The sequence below is a fragment of the Haliaeetus albicilla genome, chromosome 26 (genome assembly GCF_947461875.1).
Source record: "Haliaeetus albicilla chromosome 26, bHalAlb1.1, whole genome shotgun sequence".
Classification (NCBI taxonomy): Eukaryota; Metazoa; Chordata; class Aves; order Accipitriformes; family Accipitridae; genus Haliaeetus; species Haliaeetus albicilla.
Genome location: NC_091508.1, coordinates 11919450 through 11941257, shown reverse-complemented (window position 1 = coordinate 11941257; position 21808 = coordinate 11919450). Strand labels below are relative to the sequence as shown.

The following is a 21808-nucleotide window of genomic DNA, read 5'->3' as shown; positions in this document are numbered from 1 at the left end:
AGGAACTTCACGTGAAAAGAAACTAGACTCGAATCTCTGACTGGGGAAGATGATGACTGACGGGAGATATGCAGGGCCAGCCAATGATATCACCATGCAGAAAGTTTAATGGAAAGGAAAGAATTTACACAGACACACTTGTATGTAAAGCACAAATTGGGGAAACTACTGTTACCACATGCTGAAGAGGTCAAATCACAAATGGATTTAAATGTGGACTGGATGAATCAAAGGTACCAGGCTGTAAGTGGCTACTAAACGTGAAAAATGAGAGCTGCAGCCTTGCATTCAGAAAGCTCAGAAGCTGCTAATTGTTGCAAATACTCATTTCTGAAGCAATCGCTACTACTTGCTATCAGAAATGAGAAAGCAGAGGTAGAACATTTGATCTGATCTTATAAACAGCTCTTATAAACAGCAATCCCCTAATGGGAGAGAGATTCCTGTCTGTTCTACAAAACCATTACAAAAACAGAGAAATTAGCAGTGGAGGCCGATTGCCTTCTTATTAGTACAAAATTACAGCCTCTGTTTTCAAATGCTTTGTCGAATTAATACCAAGCATGTCAGTTAGTTCATTCCACCTGGATGGATGCTTTGCAGTCCAAGCCATACAGCAGTAAAAATCTTCCTTTTCCCATTTTCATCCCATTTTTCTGTTCCCTCACGGTTTGCTCTATTTCCATCCTCCTTCCCCTTGCTGTTTACATCCTATAAATACTTGCTAACAGCTGCCAAGTCCACCATAGGTGTCATTTGGCCAAGCTATGCTGAACACATTCTTTCCATCTAAATAAATCCCTTCCAGCTGCTGAAATGCTTTGAGACAGGTTCTCGGTTATACTGGTGTAAATGACTTCAATGACAGATCTGCACTGGTGTAATCCAAGAGCATAAAATGGCTCATTTAGCTTTCCTCTCCAAATTCTCTTTCCCCTGCTTTACTATTCCTTCTTCTCATAAGATACCCTAAGTTAAAAGAATTATATTTTTATCCCTGCCAGAGGAGCCCATTGTTTTTAGGGTTTTAGATCACAGCTATTTTTGCAATCTGCTTTTTGTGCCTGACACTTACTGCTGCCTTATCCCTGCACATAAGTCACTAGCTGACACTGACGTTTCACTGAGGAACAGACCTTACACTATGCAACCTGCTTTCTGGAGAAAGCCTACATCATGTGGATTTGTTAAGACGTGTTGAGTACTGTAAAGCATTTCCTGCTTGGAGGGCAACTCTAAACTGCCCAGGACTAGCTCCAGACTGGATTCTCTCCCTTTAACCTCTTCTGAAACTAGAGCTCCTCACTCATACATTCATGAGTCCATAAAATACGAGGGATTTCATGTGATCACTCTGGATTTGTATTTACTTTGCTGTATGATGTCCTTGAATGAATAGCAAAAGATTATTATTACTTCTATTGGCAAGCCATCACCTCTGTGTCGTGCCTCAGCAGAGTCCCTGCCAATATCCAGCTAAATGTGTAACAGCCATGTATCTCCAACAGATGCATCGATTTCAAAGCACTGACCTGCAAGATGAGAATGAAAGTACTTTTTTTGCTCAGAAAGGGACCTCCTATAAACTGCCAGACTAAATTATGTTTCATTTATTACACAACTACAAAGCTGATTTCTTCCAGTTCCAGCATCCTGAACAGGAGCATTCCTGACTAAAGGTATTTGTGCAAACTAAAATCCTGAAGAAAGGCAAATGTGCCCAACCCCACCCCATTTCTCCATGTACCAACCAGCCTCCTGAAAGATTTAAATGGGTTTTTTCTCCTCCCTATAGCTTTAGGCCATCATTACCCCAGCAACACTACTACATGAAACTTTTCAACAACTCCTTGCAGTTGGTTCTCTCTTGGCCACTTCTTCACAGCTCACAGCGTACGTAAACACGGGCAGGCTGCCAAGAGAAGCTGTGTGCCAGAGCCGGCTCTTTGCCAGGCAACACACATCCCGCTCACTGACAACTTGCTGGTGCATCATGGATAGCCGGAGTGGGCAGCTCTCGTGCTATGACTAAAGAGGAAAAGAAATTGAAGCCAGGAGCTAGGTCCCTGTTAACAGACTAGTAGTGCAGAAAAAAAAACAGGAATTGTGCACTTGTTGTAATACCAGGCACAATTTCACAGGGGACCTGTCCTGTTTTAGGGCAACATTTGGCAAGAGGAGTACAAAGGAAGATTGCTTGTGCCGACGCTGTACGTACACATCAGTGCCACAGTACTTGCGTGGAGCAGAGGAATGGATGGGGAAAAACTCCGGTTCCCTGGCTGACACAGAGCTGAATGTCACTTACTCCAGAGGAAAGGAGGAACAGGGAAATCCACCTACATATGAGGAAGGAGCGTGTCAGATAGGGGATGCGCAGTATGTTGCTGGAGCTGCACACGCAGCTGTCCTTTGCCTTAAAGCTGCCTGACAGTGCAGCTGGATGGAGCATTTCCCCTGCCAGGATTAATGCCTGTCCCCAGGACAGCGACAAGGACTGCTGCCACCAAGGACAAATGGCCTAGAAGATTACTTTCAAATAATTTGCACCAGAACCCAAAGATTTGCCCAAGAAATGCAGTCTATATTTTAACAAAAACTCTTTTCCATTGTATATCACTTCCTAGGACAGGCCTGATTAATTAGTGCCCTTTGCAGAGACAGCAGAAATGGCATCAACCAGTTCGAGGAGGAACTGGAAATAAGAGTCACACTCCGTTTTTACCCCTGCCACTGCCTCGCAACCTGAGCTGAGCAAGGTAAACCATGGGCTGCTCTGCGCATCAGCTGCCCCAAAGCGCTCCTTACTGCACTACTTACCAACCTTGTGCTCAACATGCTTAAAAAGCCTCCAAAAGCTGTGCTGTATGTCTTAAATTCCAAGCACCATTTCTTCTTTACTACTAATGGCCACAAATAAATGACCACATGGCAGGGAGAGAAGTTATGGGGTTGAAGACGTGCTTCCTTGAAATAACAGCACAGCAAGCAGAGAGCACAGCCTTTCTGGCAGAAGGTCTTTCAGGAAAATTCCTGCTACTGAAACAAGTCCTTGCTTTCACCCCCTGGGGAAATGCCACTGGCATGTGACTGTAATGCATGAAGGCCAGAGCACAACTGATAAAAGAAAAATTCTTCTGTGAGACATGCATGTGTCAGCTCCACACGTGCCTGCCAAGAGCTCAGATTAGATACGACTCTCAGGAAGAAACGAGCAAATGCAGCAGGACATTTCAGATTAAAGCGTCAGCAGGAATACAGGCTGTCTTCTGTGCTTAGGTCAGGGGGCTGAAGAAAATACAATTAATACAAAAACAGAGCCTGTGCACCAATATTTTCTCCACAAGCCACATTTAACATATCAATAGGATATTGCCTGTCAGCATTAGAAAGAAAAAACACAATACTGTGAGCACACAGAGAGGGGACACTTGTTTTTCAGACCATGACTAACGGAGCAGCAAGGCAAGGCTGCAGCTTGATCACACTGCCCACCTCCAAAGTCCACTTCAGTTTCAGAAAGGAAAAGAAAATACACCTCAGGCATTCAGCCTCCCCAGCACCCATCTCTTCTCCTAACTGACTCATCAAGATGAAGGAGATCTCTCTGAATGCACTGAAGAGATGCTATTTCCTCTGGTTAAAAACAGGATTAAGGTCACGGCTGCTGCAGAGCTCTGCTGTGTCTCTAACCAAAGCCTCCCCAGAGTGGGACGCATGGCTTGCTCCACCACCTTCCTGATTAGTTAACTGGGAAAGTAGGTAGAAAAGCAGAGAAATTGCCAAGGGGACTTTACTAAGCTCCACTAGAGTCTAACAAACCTGAATTAAGGCACCCTCATAACCTCAAAACTCGTGAAAAAGCAAAGCTATACAAATAAAAACAGCTTTTCCTTCTCATAACAGCTTTGATTCAAAGCACATTACGAGCAGTCGTTAGATCACCCAGCTTATGGGGTAAGCGCAGATGAGTATGTATTTATTATACCCATTTTAGAGATGTGCAAAAGTGGTGTGTTGAGTAACCGTTCTCCCAACGCTGCTTTGAAAGCACTAGAGAGAAAATGAAGATGACTGAGCTTCCAGCCCACAGGAAAGGAGAGCATGTCCCAAAGCACTGCCAGATACGGCATGCAGGCCCACCTGCACTTCTCGGACCCAGATCTTGATAGTGGGGCTGGTTACTGAATTGGCAGGTCTCAGACTAATGGATACCGCTACATCCGCTACAGAACTGTTATCTGAATAACATAATTTGTGGTGGTGGTGTTAGATACTTCTCAGAGTTATTCTGGAGGTGCTCACTGTACTGGGACAGGGGGGAAATTAGATGTTATTTAAATGAAGGGATATACAGAGTGGTATCTGGAAATGTGAGATAAATAAAGAAGAAACTTCTCTTTAAGAAGCAGCATTTTTTTGGTATGTGTTTTGTTGCTGATCCAGACATTGAGCAGCACAGTCACTTTCTTAAAAATCAAGCAAGTCTTCTGCGAGTTACAACTGTATTACCTCTAATCTGGTACCTTCAATCTTTTGCAACAATACATATAAATGTTGCTTTGAAATCTAATCATACTTGTATCTTTCCAATAACATTATTTCCCAGCTTTCCTCACCGTAAAACTTCCCAGTATCATTAATTTGCCTGAATAATTACAGTGATTATCTGTCAGCTCAAAAAGATAACAGAAAACAGACCACTGCATTTCTGCTTCTGCTGTACTACCTGTGCACTTACAAGGAAGTTTCCAGTCTGGACAACGTTAATTAATTAATTAAGCAAGCCCCATTTCTAAGCTAAATAGAGGGATAATCCTACATTACTAGGTTCTCATCCTAACATCCAACTACCAACAGGATCTTTCCCAGCAGCTGTCCTGAAGGAAGCTTTCTCCCTTGCACTGCCCATTTTTAAAACTATCGCCAGATACACACGTACTGATCCAGAGACCTGAATTCTTCCTGTCTTCCCCTTCATTAGCAACAGCCTCGTTTCATCCTCCCACTTAGCTTTGCCCTCAGATTCCCACCATGTCCTGAAGTTAGAGCTAAGGAGCCATTTTCCCTTTAGCCTTGCCATGCTATAGAGATTGCACATTAACCCTGTGTACTCAGTGCTATGCAGGCATGTTTGGCAAAAAAAGCAACTCCTATTTATCAGTGAAACTACGTTCCTGCAAGAAAAATACAAATACAATGTCCTTTTAGCATTGATCTTGTTTCTGCTTTATATACTAACTTTGGAACAAGCTTTAAACAGAGAGATTTGTGCCTGACACAGAAGTCCGTGAATGAAAATTGTTCAGCCCTTTCCAGAGGGCTGTCAGGTCTACCCAGTCCTGGGGTGTAAAGGGATACATGAGTAAGCCATTGGAGGGGAGAAAAAACATAAAATAAAGCCAGAGTAAAAGTAAATCAGAAAATGAACCAGAGTTTTTGTTTTCTGATCCCACCTGCCAGCAGCATGCTTTGGTAGGTGCGTGCAGGAGGAGGAAGGAGGGAAGAGAGGCTGAATGGCAAGCTGCACCCCCCCAGTCACTCTCCACTTGGGAGTGCCAAACAAAATCCTGACTCTTGCTCTGAGCCAAGAAACAATTCAGTTATCTGCAAAGAAAGATAATTTCTTTGGAAAACAAATATATCCTCCCTTCCCCCACCCCTCGGAGTTATTTGTGAAAAGTCTTAGAAGAACCCATTTTGAGCACAACGTCTGGAAGCTGCAGAAATAAAACAAAAGCACAGCACTTTAAAGAATTTAACTGTGATTTTACTTACTACTTCTCCAATCTCCTCTTTCTTAACAGGAAAGCTCATTGCCCAGATGAAGTTAGACAGATTCCTAAAAATCACAGCAATGCAAGAGCTTTACCATCTTCCTGAAAGCACGTGGACTTGTCAACAGAGCATTACGACTGCTACATGGAAAGCACTCCCTCAAACTTGCAGCTCTGTAACACAGCACGCTTTTCAGCTGATAAAAAGAGGTGCAAAATGAGTAACAAGAGTTAAACCACAAACTCCACCATCTCCTTGTTTAATTTCATCTGTATATCAAAGGCACTGCTATGACTAAATGAGTTTGGTGGGTTGAAGACTGGAGATCAGGACAGGACAGTCCAAATAAACCACTTGCAATTAATTTTTTTTTTTTTTTTTTTTTTTTTTTTTAAAGTCGTAACTTTGAAGTGGATAGCTCCCAAGCTCCCACTGCTTGGAGGATTTAATAAAAGCCAGTAAAATCTTCAACCTCCATGGCCAACAGGAGCAAATGAGCAATTACATAGGTGCTGCTGATGGGAAAAAGAAAAATCAGATCATTAAGCATTACATGGGTGCCAAGCCACATGAACACAGCTTTTATGTGCATGTGATGACCCAACTATTACACAACTCACTAAGCAATTAGCATTCAGATCTGATAACAGCCACAGAGCTCTGTCTGTGTTTAAGACAACTGCACTTTGAGGCAGAATTTTGAACACATGCATAAACACGATGAATATGGCTGAGCTCTCGGGCAATACACAAGATGGTCTGTCCCTGAAGAAATCAAAACAAAGCCTCTTAGGAGCAATTACGCTGCAGTCTATTACCAACCATTTGCAAACAGAAAGTCTGAAGCCTTCAGTACAAGTTCACAGCCATGTCTCATGAGTTTTTTTTCAACAAAAGCAAATACTCAGAACTCACTATTTTATTTTTAGGACTCAGGTTTTGTTTGTTCAAACATATACTCTAGGGCTGACCTGGATAAGACTCAAATTAGGTATCCAAACATAAGTTATCATTATCATCTCGAAGAACCCACATTCCTTATCCTTCTCCTTCAGCCTCTACAAAACAGCACCAAAAGTAAAACACCAAGTCAAAGGTGTAATTTTATCTTTAAGGATAAAGAGTCTAAACTCTTCTCTGTTATTTTAGCTCCTGGATATTGCCCTGAAATCAAATCTGCTTTTTGAAATACATAGGGAATCCAGGAGCCTGACTGCGTGGCTGACCCTGGAGTTCAGATGTCGGTCTGGTTTATCCGCATGTTGCAATGGATGCTCTACTCATGACAAGAGGACAAACATGCACGGCACAGGCCACTTCTCCAAACACCTATATGAATAGTTACAAGCTCTGAAGCCCCCATACTTCAATCTGAGCTTCAAAAAGGGATATAATAAAGAAAAATTACAACTCCGCTGTGCACTGAGATACAGATATCTATCTATACACACAAAAATGTATTACAGGTCATTAAATAGCTTCCCTTCCTCTGAAACGCACCTACCAGAGCAGCAAGCTAATCGTACGTGAAGGAGGGTGAAGACTGCAGGCTGACTAATGCAAAGGTCATGAGGATTAACCTCAGGGCTGCCAACTTTCTGCCCTTCCAAATGTCAAAAGACAGATTTGGCCTGGTGTACAAAGGGATTACTTTGAAGAACGGGAACTGGAGGAAGGATATTTCAAGTATTCAGGGTTCTTTTTCATGACACGAAACAGATTCAGCCTCTTTTGTGTCATTTTGATACTTCCATACTGCAGAAATCTTGCTCTATCAGCCATTATTGGCCACTGACAGACTGCAGATGCTGGATGGTAAGCTTCATTCTTCCGTTTCAAAGAAGGGAAGAAACATTTTTCAAGTTTCTTTCATATTTCAGTTCCCTTTCCTGACACCCTTTACAGCTATATCAGGATGAGGAATGGGATCCTTTTAGTAGTACATATTCTTCAAGACCTGTCTTCCTGCTGCCTGACTGTGTCAGGGGGAGAGAAAAATTAAAAACAGGAACTGCAATAGCTCCTCACTCTTATCTTGTATAAGTAGAAATTAGGAAATGGTGTGATCTGAGTGTAGAAGGACCCAGTCTGTGACAGACTAGCTCTGTACAGGACTGCCAGACACCAAGATTGAGACAGGGATCTTGGCCAAACCCAAGCAGAGCTCAGCACCACTGGCTGCCACTCTCCACACCACCAGGGCTGCTTACCTGCCTGAGGACAGTGCTGGACCCACATTAGCTCTGCAAGATCATGCATCACCACATCCAGCCATTAAACTTTCCATGATACCAGGAAAGCAAACCCCGCCCCCCCCACCAGCTGATTAGAACCTGGCACATCCTACAGAGACAGCTTCAGAGGCAGGTGCTCAGGAACCTGTTGGCTTCCATCAGAGCCCCTCTCCTACAGCATCTCTGCACTGTGGGAGAAGATACCAAAGCTGGTGCTGCCCAGAATTGGCTACGGGCTACAGGGTTTGCTTGTGTGGGCTCTTTGCTGCCCAGAACAGGCAAGGATACTCTCAAATCTCAGCAGCCCCCGGAACAATGTTGACCATGTCTTGGCACTGTACCCAGACAACACAGGGTTACAAGCAGCCTGGTTATTCCTCAGCTGCTGCACAGTGAAATAGAGTTAACTATCATAATAATTGGGCTGGATGTCAGGTTTCAAGCAAATTCCCCAGACACATCCAACCCATGAGATGAGAGCATAAATCCATATACATTTAGAGATAACAATACCCTCCTAAAACCCCAAACAATTCCTAGTGGCAATGGTTTATACTTCTCTTCCATGCAAGCGCTTCAGAGCAATTTATAAAGGGTGACCTGCACAGATGCCAAAGCTGAGATGGCAAACGCCTCATTTTACAAAAGGAGAACACAAGTTATAAGCATTTAAGCCATTTGCTCAAGCCCATGCGACGTCAGGAGCTGAACACCAGCGAAGTGAAATCCTGACTGCCCATTCCTCGCTTCAGTGATTTAACCCTCAATAGCTGCAGTAACTCATGATACCACGAGCACCTCGGAGAGGCTGTTGTTGCTCTTTCAAAACTATCCTAACCAAGGTCAGAATGAAGAGCAATGGTTTCAGCAAGAATTTTGTTTCATAATTTACTTCAGAACAAGTGCTTTATCAGACTATGTTTTTTGAATACGTCAAAGAATCAGAATCTAATTTTTACACATTTTTCAAGCTGTCAGCCCTCTGTCTACTGTGAATTTTAAGCACTGTGAGATAGAGATAACAAATAAAGGGGACACCTGTACCCCCTTATAAACCACTGAGAGCAACCCTAAACATTGCTGTCAATAATCTACTTGCAAAGTGCAGCACAGTCCTGAAGCTCACTGTGTGATCTGAGAATTATTTCAAAGCCAAGTGCATTTCTGTTAAGGTGACAAATAAGGACACCCCCCAGTATGGTAGAGGCAGCTGGCAAACTACATTTTTGCAATAGGTCCTTTGAGAGAGGACTTGAAAGCAAAGACTGAGAAAGGAACTAAACAGCAGATATAAAGATGACAAGCAGGAATGACAATGGAATGAAAAGGGTGCGAAGAAACTGGGTAATCTTAGGGCTTGGATGCGTCAGAAAGGGAAAACAGAGACTTACATACTAACAGAGACATGCCCAGGTGGAAAAAGAAAAAGGTTAAATAGATTATATATGATCTAGATAGCAATGGAAGCATGGAGAAGCCATTATTAAGCAAGTTCTCAAGATGAGCATTACTTTTATTTTCCAGCACAAGGAACTGGTAATACCAGCATATTTGGGCTCCATAGATCCCTATCCTTCATACCTTGGGGAGCCCCTCATTAGACTCAGTCTATGTAAAGTTTTGAACTCAGCAAAGAAGCTGAAAAACATTTGCTGTGTTCCAACTTCTGTGAGGAACATCAAGAGTCTAGGAAATTCCCATGGGATTTTCTTTCATCCCTTCTGTAATCTCTATATTGAATATGTTTAGGATCCCATAGGGGAAAAACACTGCTCTGTGTTCTTTATGACAGTATTTTCAGTGCACACCTCCGGAGGCAGCTTCTGAATTCAGGCAGCAAATTCCTTCCCCCTCCCCCCAACATGCTTGTAACAGCACATTGTCTGGGTGCTTGTGGTCAAGTTTAATAGTTTAAAAAAGCAGCTCCCCTCATGCTTCCAGTTACTACCCTGTATTTGAGGTAGAGTAATTGATCTTACAAATACCCCATCTCCATTTCAAGTACTGCAGCTCTGTAGTGGTAGTTTTAAGACAACATCCACATGTTCTCCCACTGATAGGAGTAAAAAGCCCGATACCATTAGTTATGTGTCTTAGTCGAGGGATGAGAATTAATCTTCCTTAACTGCTGGAACTGAATCCAAAGCACCTGCACCATAACACTTCACGCGGTCTCCCCAGGAGATTCTGTTATTGCCAAAGGTTGAACATGAGGGTTTTATAACCACGATGCTACTATCACCTGCACCACAGGAAAAGAAGCTAGAGCACGGAAAACATGTTGTCTGCATCATGTGAGCAAACTGTCCATCCCAAGGACAGCACTTGGTCATTGGAACTTCATTTCCACCTCAAATTTCAGCTTTTTATTCCTCAGATGTTTCATCACATGCTGAAATCTGGGGTATGAGTTGTCAGCTCCACCACTGCACTACCAGCCAGCCTGCTCTACCCCATGGTGTCCAAACCTCAGTCCTGACCTAGATGACTTCACTTTTATTATGCCCTGGAAGGCTCACTAAGCTTAGATATTTTCTGTGCAGTCTTCCCTATTTTCAGGGAACAAGACACACTTCTCTCTGCTTTTGTGGACCATGGAGCAAAAGATGACAGACCAGAAGGGATCTCAGTCGCTAGGTAACCTGCACAGCTACAGCTCTCTCTGCTCTTCTGCACGGCAGCAGTGCTGGAAACCGGACCTTCCTGCATTGCTGTTTGACCTTGGTCTTTGGTAGAGCTAACAACAGCCCCCCAAAAGAAGAGGTTTTACTTCTAACAACCCTTCCTTGCAGCACATTGCCCAAATAAGTCCAACTGTTACGTTACCATGTTATGCTGCTGAGTATTTGCATGTTCATTAATTTTGGCAGCTCGTCAACTTTTCCTTAATCAAGTCAAGCAAGGGAAAAAAACCAGTGACTTCATAGCTTCTCTCAGAAAAAAGCTGATGAGAATTTCACAGGAGGTGAAAGTAGAATTTCTGTTGCCTGCAGTGTATCCTCTTGCCAAACACTGAAGATCTACATCATATAATGAAGCAGCGAAAGTTTCTCACAGTTCAGATGGCAAAATCCAATGAAGTAGGAAGCATCAAGCAACTAAATAACAGGGTAGCCACAAAACACCTCCTGTCCTCAATTATCACGGGGAAAAAGACAGAATTAAGAATCATTCTTAATCCTGGGATGAGAACACAAGATTTCTGTACATTTTAAGGCTCCTCTCCAAATTAGAATAGCAAACAAGATAGAAAAACAAAAACCCCAAAAGATACTAGTATCTTTAACAATTCTGACTCCTCACATGAGCATACTGCAAAATTCAGCCTCTGCACTTATGTCAACTCTGATACCACTTAATTGTTGAGACTGTAATTAAAGTATTGCATTACAGGCTGTGGAATAACACGTCCTTTCATCTGCTGAAGGTAGTCGAGAGCTCCCTAGAAGGCTCTCTGCCCCAGAGGCAGCAACAAAAAAAAATGTGCAAAGACACTATAGTAGGAATATAGTATCTTACAGCACAGCATTTACTTGCTTTCAAGTGTTTTACATAGATAGGCCAGGTCATCAATATCCAAAATCAATTTATTTTTAAACAAGACGGAGCAGGGGAAGCACTACAGGGTTTGTTCCTATGCAACAGCTCCTCACCTCCTAGCCAAACTTGCATGCTAAAAGCATGCATCAACATTCAGAAAAGGAATATGATTTTCTAAAGTTCTTGGAATGACTGTTTCAATTTTTTCCTCAAGTTATGTTGGAAGCTTTTAATCAACTCTTTTCTACCATGATTGCTCAGAAACACAAGGGGGCACAGTGACAGCTGGGAAACCTCTCAACGTGCTGCCACATTGGGCCCAGCCTTCAAATAAAAGTTCCTTGTACCTGCCCTGGGAGATACACATGTGCATCCACCACATCCCAAGGTGGGTGTTGGCATACACTACCTTCTCCTTGCTTGACCCATGTATATAGGACAATCTAACCTGTACATTCCTTGGTTCCTTTCAACCGCAGAATGCAGTTTTGCCCAACCTCACTATGCTAGGGATTACTTGTAAGCTGCAAGTCTTTGTGCAGAGTAAGCACAAACAAATTCTGTCTTTGTGCCTTCTAGATGAACAGCAGTGCCAAGGGATTGGTGTCTGGTGGCAGAGAAGGTAAGCAAGACTGATAAGCAGGTTTTTACTCAAACTTGCCTGAATGAACTGGAGTTGCAGCCAAACACAATGGATGCAGCGATAGTAAAACCTCCTTGTTTTATTCTTCACGCAGTTGGGTCTTGGAGTCACACACTGAGAGTATGGAAGACAAATCTGATCTCTTGAGAGCAGAATAATTATGAAACTGCCTCTCGGGGACTCTTCATCATTGGGTAAAGGTGTTGAATCAGAAGATAAAGCCAGGCTTTAAGGAGCACAGAGACCCAAGCTGAGCTCAATGCAGCAGCCAATAAGTGACCAGGTGGTACATGGACCTGCACGTTTGGCCTTCTCTGAAAGCATGGAGTGTGACCACACTGCATGTGGCACAGGCTTCAGGAGCACAGACACACAAGGCAACAAGTGGGTTCATCAGACACAAATATCTTCATAACAAGAAAGGAATAACTTGCTTCTCCTAAGCTGCTGTTTTTATCCTCCCTTTTCAGAGGGCCAGAGCTGAAAATAAAGAAGAAAAGGCAGAAAGAACGAGTTGACGAAACGGGCCAGCTACCCAAAATGAAAAGGTGTGAGTCTGAGTCAAATCCCTAGAGTCAGCAAGAAAGCTCTGTGGAAAAAAACTGCTTGACATATCAAGAGCAGAGGTGAAATAGTAAGTTTGAGGAGAAAACTAAATGGAAAAAGGAGAATTGAAAAGACGCCCTGATGAAATATCTACAAATATCCTTCAGCAGCAGCTCCTCAGGGAAGGCTTAAATGCTCTGCCTGAAGGAAAGGGCAGTGGAGAGAAGGGAAAGGCATGGCGTGCTGCAGAGCCCCGTCCACCTATGCATCATGTAGCACAGACAGGGCAGGATATGCAGACTCCACAAGTACCGTCTGGTAAAGGTCTCTGGCACCACGTGCATTCATCCCCAGCATGAATGTGCAGCTGATTATTATGCTTTATTGTAGATAGTACATCCGAAAAAGGCAAGTAACTTCTTTTAACAATAGCTCTTTCCTTCTCAATAAGCATACCTTAGGCACATCATGTATTTGTATCATGTGCGTTACTGCAAATACAGCTTCTTATCAAAATAACCAAACTGGAACAGATCTAATGCTTTGTATTTTCCCATTAAGCCTATGTGGAATAGGCACATTGGACCAAATTCACTCCTAGAATTATGACGTTATAATCAACAACAAAGCTTGTCATCACAATTTTGCTTAAGTCAGTCTTCTGAAACAGCACAACCCATTTTTTTTTCCAAAGCCCTAGGGATTCCCAGATACTTCTGTATTAATTATTTACTCCCCATAAATTTCAGTTTTCAAACAGCTTTGCTAAGACAATTATAGAAAACCAAAGAAAGGGTGGGCTGTACGTGGGATGGCTGAAGGTCATGCGAATGATTTATGGGAGGGTTTATGCCTTTGTTGCAGGGTTTGATGTGTCATTATTCTTGCAACTATGTTGCTCAAAGGTATTATTTTTCTAAAGGTAAATCCCCTTTCCTTCCCTCAAGCTCCACAATGTTTCTAACTGAAATTAACTTAGCATTTAGGAAAAGCAAAAAGCTATAATTTTAGAACTGTATCACTTCGATTTGTTTTATTTTTATACTCACAAGAGAGAGAAAACCTTTAGATCCTATGAGCCTTTTGTCATGACAAGCCACAAAGATAATTACTAGGAAGCTGCTCTGGTAAAACCTCCCAAACCAACTGTCACTAGGAAGCCAAACAAACATTCCCAAAGTAACAACTAAATAATTGATATTACTGGAGTCACAGAACACAATACCTTTAACAGAAATAACCACCAGCCAGCACCCTGTAAGTGTTAGCTCTCTCTGGGCTTTGTGACCAGTATGATTCATGCTTCTAGAACAAGGTAGGAGGTTACTCCATGTAGTATATTATCCAAAGGCTACACTAACTATCAGCAGTCTGTGCAGCAACCCATCAAGATGTTTTTAGCTGGAACGGGCTTTAGTCACAGGATGATTTTAAGTACCTAGTGCACAATCTCTTGAAGTTCCCTCGTTCATAGAGATGGGGACCTAAGAACTTATTCTGACCTTCCAAAAGCAGATTTTTACAGAGTTCAGAGTAACTTTGTCCCTTCCCCAGAGTTTTAATTATATTCTCACTTCAGAATCAAACTTTTAAGAGATCCGACTCTTTCGTCTAACCGCAATTTAGATGACAATTCAACTACAAAAACAGCATTCTGTACCTTTCCATTGAAAACACAATACTCTCACCATCATGTGCCAGCCTGAACCTCCAGAAAAAGCATTTTAGTCCATGACAAATACAGTTTCAGAGAAAGAAGAAATTATCAGATTTATCCATTTATCCATTTAATCCTCAAAGTCCTCCATATTGTATGGATGCAGAAATGAGCAAATTAACAGATAATGGCACATGGTCACATTGCTGAATGGGTGGTGCGCATCCAGAAATCCTAAAGCCAACACAGTAGCAGTGCAGCGGTCCAGATTTGTGGAGAAGGACAACACAGGACCAACACACAGCTCAGTAATCCTGCTCTTTCTTACCTCTGCTCTTGAAAACCAGCAGGTGGTAGCTTGCAAATTAAGTAGTAGAACAAAAAATAAATAGTTTGGCAAAAATTACAGCAGTGTTTACAGAAGGAAGAAAGGAAGGGAATGAGCAAAATGTGCTGCCAGAAATATAGAAGTGCACATATTTTAGCATGACACAGGCTTCAGCAGAGACAGAGATATCAGATAGCTCATACCAAAAAAAAACCATGAGTGCTTTGCATCAGTTGATTAGAAGCCTCTTGAGATACCCAGATTATGTAGAAGCTCTCCTCCCTGGCTTTACTTTGTGTCTCCACAGGACAGTGCTTATCTCAGAAATGAAATACCAAAATCATCTTAGGTGAGGAAACTGTGAAAGCAAGCAGGATAAAGGCATCTTTGCAGACACTCAAAGAAACAGCCACAGCGCTGGTTGTCTCAGCATCAAGTGACTAATCAGAACAAGCTGTCACAAAGGAGCTCTAACCTTTACTGTAGCGAATACTGCCCCCAAAGCATGCACTGGCCCAAAGACAAAAATGTGGTATTTCTGTAGACTTAGAGAGACTATGTACAAATTGTATTTTTTATTTTTGAGAGCAGTATTTCAAAGCACTGTTTTAAAGAAAGGTTTCAAGAACACAATGATGAAGACAACGAAGACAGCGCTCTCTTGAGACAAAGGACTACTAAATTTTGTCTCAACATAAAACTCTCAAAGCAAAAAAGGGATTCCAAAGAAAAATGTCAGTAATAATTTATTTCCAAAGCTCACCAGGAATTCAGATGGAATTCTAATAGAGTGTTCAGCCCACATCTTGCCCTCGTATCTGCAAAAATACAATCTTTCTGTAAAGTAAGGCTGTCAGAAGTGTATAGGTACCTGGGGTTTTGGGCAATTATAAAGAGGAGAACATTCTCCCATTAGAGGACATAACTCCTCTTGCTGCTCAAACCTTGAAGAGCTTTGGGGGCCTTTGAAATACTGTGAGCTATTTTCTAATACAAGAATCCATAGGAGAAAAAAATCCATAGTGTAGGCCAATAAAAGAAATAAGCATCATGTTTAGTGCCCTGGTCATCTCCTGGTATTAAGCCCGACTTATGAGAGGTCTCAAGCGTTCACAAACACTCACGTTCCTTCTGCAGAAATCCAGGCACAAATCCACACAGCAGGTTAAGTTTGTGTAACAAAAGCAATTCCTCAGTGTCTCCCCCAAATGCTGCTTACAGAACAGTGCTGATTTTATAGAATGCCTGTTATCCTGAAGAATCTGTCGCAGCCCAGTGACAGCGGTGCTCTGGGATCTGGTAGCAATGCACCAGCGTGTCCAGGATAAGCCGCCTACCTTGCTCCTCCGCCTCCAAGCACCAGTGCAATGGCATTTCCAGTCAGAACACGAGCCAGGCGAGAAAAGTCAGAGTGACGGTCTGGTGGTTTCTGGAATACGCGTTCATACATCTCTATCTGCAGAAGAGAGACAGAAGATGGTCATTCAAAAGGCAGGGTAGAGTCTACACTACCAGCCTACAACATACTGTTAAAAAGTGAATAGCTGTTCTTCAAAGAGGGCTAATAAAGTATCCAAACTCTTCTAGTGACCATATGCATCTCTCATGCTTTTATAGCAGTTGGGACAATTTCACTGTAGTACAGTATTTTCTTTGGAGGTATTTCTTTCTTGACAAGGATTTGAAGTTACTGGGAAGCATCCCAAGTCTGCCTGTGCTTTACCCTTAGCATGGTTTTTGCAAGCCAAATCCAATGAAAAGGACTCTACCGTGTGTACACACCTATCAATAAGACCCTGAGATAGTATTTACCATAAAGAAGATGCGAGCCCCTTATCCCTATGTTTCCTATAGTAAATCGAGGCCAAACAGATCTAAAGAGAAAACTATCTGTGTAACAGCCAGTTGCACATCAGAATATCATGTAGTATCATTATCTCAGATTACCTTTGATACATGGATACAAGTAAATTACTACAGCTAAGGGACCAGCCACCGAAGCAGGAATCTCTTACCAGCTTGGGCAGGCTTCTTTTGGAAAAGACTCTGCGTGGACAGTGGAGATGAAGATGAGCAGAACACCAGCTCCGCATGTTGAGCCATTCCACAGTTCGGGAAGGGAGAGGCCCATCTTCCTTATGGAGTAGGACGAGTTGCTTCTGAGCTCGGACCGCAGTGTTCTCCAGCATCCTCTCCAGCTACAGCACACCATAAACACCAAAGGAATAGGGGCATCAGGTATTTACTGCTCCAGTATCAGTTTAACAGAATACTGTATTGTGAATTTTATAAATATGTATATATAGAGAGATACACACGTATATATGCGCACACACACACGTATATGTCTGACCCCTATTCCTATCTGAATGTGCAGACAACCATGCACACTAAGAACCCTCAAACAAGATTGATTTAAACAACTACATTGCTAGCTGTGGGCTTACATGGCACATAGAACTCTCAAATCACACAAGGACTCAAACCTGAATGCTTAAAAATGAATGCTTTTTACCTAAACCACAGACCATTAAATGCACAGCACAGACACACACTGTTCATACAAAACGAGATTGCTTCCCAAGTCATACTTAAGCCTACAAACATTCAGCATGTTTTGTTCTTGCCCTTCCAATCAGACCACTTCTTCCTCCTTGCATTCCTTATTTTTATTTTTTGTTGTTTTAGGCAACTGATGGCAACTTGCTTTTACTGTGCTTCCTGCCTCCCACATACAGTCATGAAGAACCAACACAAAGTGACACACAAGAACGCTGCAGGTGATACCAGTCCCAGGCTCTTTGGAGGTCAGACTTTGCACTTCACAATCCTAAAAAAACCCACTTGTGACTTCATTTTTAAATTTCTTACAGAATTCTGCATGCCTAGTCAAACAACTTTGGTAATAAAATACCAAAAATAAAAATAGTAAGGGGAAAAAAAAAGTACAGCTTACAATCTGTAATAAAATATATTAAATTAGTCATACAATACAATTTATATCTACTTTTTCCTTAGCACACACCATGAATTCCATCCAGGCAGAAAAGAATTTCTCTCTCTGTCTGGAGATCCTGCAAAGAAATTCTGGCAGAAATGCAAAGCTTCAAAGCAATCTGACTTTTGATTTACCATTGGCCAAAATGACTCTTTAAAGAACTTAGCTGGAAATACTTCTACATAAAACTTGCCATTTCAGAGGATCCTCATTCAATTCATTTTCTATTTATAATACATATTTCCCAGGAATATTGCATTATTTATGCTCGCTGGGTATTAAACCCAGGAAAATTCATGAGTATGAAACAACCTTCTTTGATCTGGACTGTTAACACTGCAAATATGGGAAGGAACTATTTCCACACCTCTCCAACAGTAGGCTCCTGGTCCCCCAGTCCAACGATTAAGATGCAGTCAGCCTGCCGGATGCAGCGTTGAGTCCAGGGAGTAAGGGTGCTGTCTGCCTGGTAGAGCACAATACGGTGAATATCCTCCTGCTGTCCCAGCCAGCTAGTTAGTCGGTATTCATGGATGCTGGGGACAGAAAAGAAAAAAAACAAAATTCAAACAGTTTTATATCACAGCTCCTAACAAAGTAGAGAGAAATCTTACATGTCAAGCACAAAATCTGAAGGGCATCAGAGACCTGCATCTCTTGCTTGTCCAACCTAAGAACCTTATCTGCTTACATTTCCAAGATCATGCTTTCTTTATCTCTCCATTATTTATACCATTAGATATATACACAGAGGAAAGAGGATGCAGTGATGCCTAACTTCAATAAGACTTCCAAGGAATCCCTAAGAATGAGTACACAATACCCACTTGGAGCAATTCAGCTTTTCCAATTTCACAAGCGAGAAAGTAACTATGGAAAAAAACCACCCACATTTGAACCAAATACTCTTGAAACATTGTTGTCTCAAACAACTTGATGAGAAAGCATAATGTATGTCAGAACACAGGATTTTATTCCCAAACACTGTATATTTATAAGACCAGTGTAGTATCTTTCTGCATTTTTCCTAAGTAATAATGAGGGCAGGTACCTATCCAGTGCAGCAGAACCAAGTCGCTGTTTGATGTTATCACTGGTGAGCAGCAACGCAGGACCTGGAAAAACAAGAAGTTTCATCTGTGAACACCCGCCATTCAGCTCCTGACAAACTGTATTGAGAAAACATAGCTGTAACAAATGCAGTTCCGTGAATTTGCTTTGAAGATCATGATGGATCAGTGCATTGATCAGACTCGTTGTAGAAGGAAGAGCTGACGCAAAGTCTTCACACTTATCTACAATAACATCTTCCCATTCTCCATGTTCCCAGAGCGCTCTCACTGCATTAGTTGCAACCTACAAGCTCTCTTTTCTCGCATTCCTCAGTGTCACGTAGGATGACAGTTTCTACTGCAGCTGCATTTTCACAAACGCAACATTCAGAATATCACATACCTTTTGCAACCATAGAAAGGCCAGGAGTCTGGTTTCAAAGCAAAAAGCTATTATTTCACTGACCTATTGAAATACTTTATTTGTTCAGCCTGCACTGAACCAACTCCCCAGATGAATCCTACAGCTCTCTATAGTAGTGCTACTTCTTACTCAACATGCCAAAAGGAATCTATACCACTACCAACCCTAAGGAGAAAGAGAGTCCCAAATCTATAGGACACAGTCCGATTCACACTACTTCCACTGTAGAGATAGACATATGCACATATGTGGCACAACATTATATCCAAGGTGAATTTCGGTGCACATAAACCAAAGTGCCTGCAAGAAACTCTATTTTTCTTATTAGCAATTCTGTTTCATCAGCAGCAATACACGCCACGTGTGGTGGAGGTTGCAGAATAACTGCAACTAAATACCAAAAAAAAGCAAAGAAAAAAGTTAATGGAATAACCTCATACCTAAATAAAATATTATCTGTCTCATATTGAGAAATTCAGCTTTACAAACATGAAAGAGTAGTCACTCTGTATTAATGTTTGCATTATGTAATCCTTCATTTTTTCATTAACAAAAGAACTGAAATTTATGTACGAAATAACAAAACACTTATGTGAGGTCTCTCAAGGCACTAATAAAGCAGCATGGCTTAATGTGTTTAGTAAAAATCAAGGAACCATGAATGCACAACATGGTAAAAGATCACAATTTCACACTTACGTGCTCAAAAAGCAAAAACCCACAAGTACAGTACCTGCAGCTGGCCATCCTGACCTTCAGGGCCAACTCATTTCCCCCACAATACTTGATTCTTCCTGCAAAGGCTTCACTCTCTTTTAACGTACTTTAGTGTTAGACTTGAAAAAAAACTCATAAGTATGATTTTTCATCTTGTATTTTCAAACATCCAAATTTTGTTTGCTCTTTGTTACACTGATGATGAAGAGCAAACAAAATGGACAAAAATATCCTGTAAGCAGAGACCAAAAAGTAAAAGCTGGTAAGAAAGGACAGAAAGGAGGATGACTTGAGAGTAGAATTTAATTTCATCATCCAATAAAGTTTATGGTGGTTGGTTCCTATGAAAGCAACAAGTCCCAAGCAGACGGAATTAGTTCATAAGCATTTCAAGAGCAGAGCTGGTTTAATCTGCCCTTCACTCCTGCATCTGTGCTGTTCCTCCATTTGCGCTCCTTGAACTGTCTGTCTGCTGGGAACCCCAATGCTTGTGGGGTTTTTTTTACCACCTTATTTTTAACACTGGTAGATTCCTTGATCTGATTCACCATTCAGCCTCACAAAGAGTTGGTCTAGCACAACTTTGGATGGCGTAATGGGATTAAGAGAGGTCTCCCAGAAGAAATACTGATGACATTGCATGCAATGAAGACAGCAAGGGAGAGAGGGCAGGTCAATTTTGAAAAAGTATTCAACAGCAGAGTTATCATCTGTGTTCATTAATGTGTCAAAGTTCTCGGCAAAATAGAAATTATATGTAGACCAAATATTCTTCCAGGATATGTGACTTACAAAGCTTTATGACAGCGGTGGAAGTTTAGTAGGCAAAGATGAACAGCCAGGAATGCAAAATGAGCTGAGGAATACAATAAAAATGTCAAGTAAGAGAGACTAATGCTGAGGAGGGAAAGCATGCTCCACCTCTGCATTTGGCTGTTACCTCCCTGCACCTGGTCACTGAGATCCAAGAACATAAGCAAAGGAGCTTGGAGCACAGCATATCGATCTGATGCACTGGGGCCCATGCCCTAAGGGGAAACCACTAAACCCAGCAACGCTGCCAGCCAGAACACCTTTTAATACAAGGCGAGAGGCAGACTTTGTAGAGCAGGGGTGCATCTTTATGTTAGTTAAGGTGATGGCTACTTCACCCACAGATATCTTGAATTTGGACAACACATCCCATCAAGCATCAAAAAAGAGCCTTGGAGAGGTATATTACTTCAGAAATCATGTCCACTCACCTCACTTTTGTATTTGAAAAAGAAGCAGTTCACAGTATATGACACAAACAAGTGTGCACAGGCAGACACGCAGCTATGGTGGCTCGGGAGGAGTCTGCCCAGCATCCCCTCTGCACACCGGCAGCACAGGACAAAGACACCCAGGCCCTTATTCATCCCCAGCACAGAACATGGTGATGCTTCCAACTGAACCAACTCTGTTTTGTTTCAGAAATAACAACCATCTGCTTTACACTTCCAACTTCTAGCAAGCTCCCAATTAATAAACCATTAAATAACCCTCCATTAATATGATCAAGAACACCAACATATGTGTTCTCATAAAACAGAATGACCAAAAGTGTTATTTAAACTAAACTGCTGAGAGCAATGAAGTAATTAAAAAAAAACCAACAAAAAAACCTCCCAACAACCCAACCCCCAAAATCATTCTCAAGTACATACCCCTCGAACAGCCACACCAGCAGGCAGGAGTGTCGAAGGTGATGTGCTAGTGCATCCTCAATGCGCATTATTATAGTTACACCATCATCTAGTGATGTTCTCTCCACACCTGACATCAGTCTCACAGGTAATTTACAGCTGCAGCTGGCATCATGAAAACATCCCTCCATCCTCCATCAGCCACCTGCACCCTTGAGGCACTG

The 21808-nt window shown here is 42.0% G+C and overlaps 1 protein-coding gene across 1 annotated transcript in view; it reads right to left on the bottom strand.

Annotated features, from left to right (window-relative positions):
- Window positions 1–21808, bottom strand: part of PNPLA7 (patatin like phospholipase domain containing 7) — a 130944-nt gene that overhangs the window by 33884 nt on the left and 75252 nt on the right. The window contains exons 23-26 of the mRNA XM_069772124.1: window positions 18776–18839; window positions 18092–18260; window positions 16742–16924; window positions 16064–16182 (exon numbers count right to left, since the gene is read on the bottom strand). Of these exons, the coding sequence (XP_069628225.1) occupies window positions 16064–16182; window positions 16742–16924; window positions 18092–18260; window positions 18776–18839 (535 nt within the window). The remainder of the gene's footprint in view (window positions 1–16063; window positions 16183–16741; window positions 16925–18091; window positions 18261–18775; window positions 18840–21808) is intronic.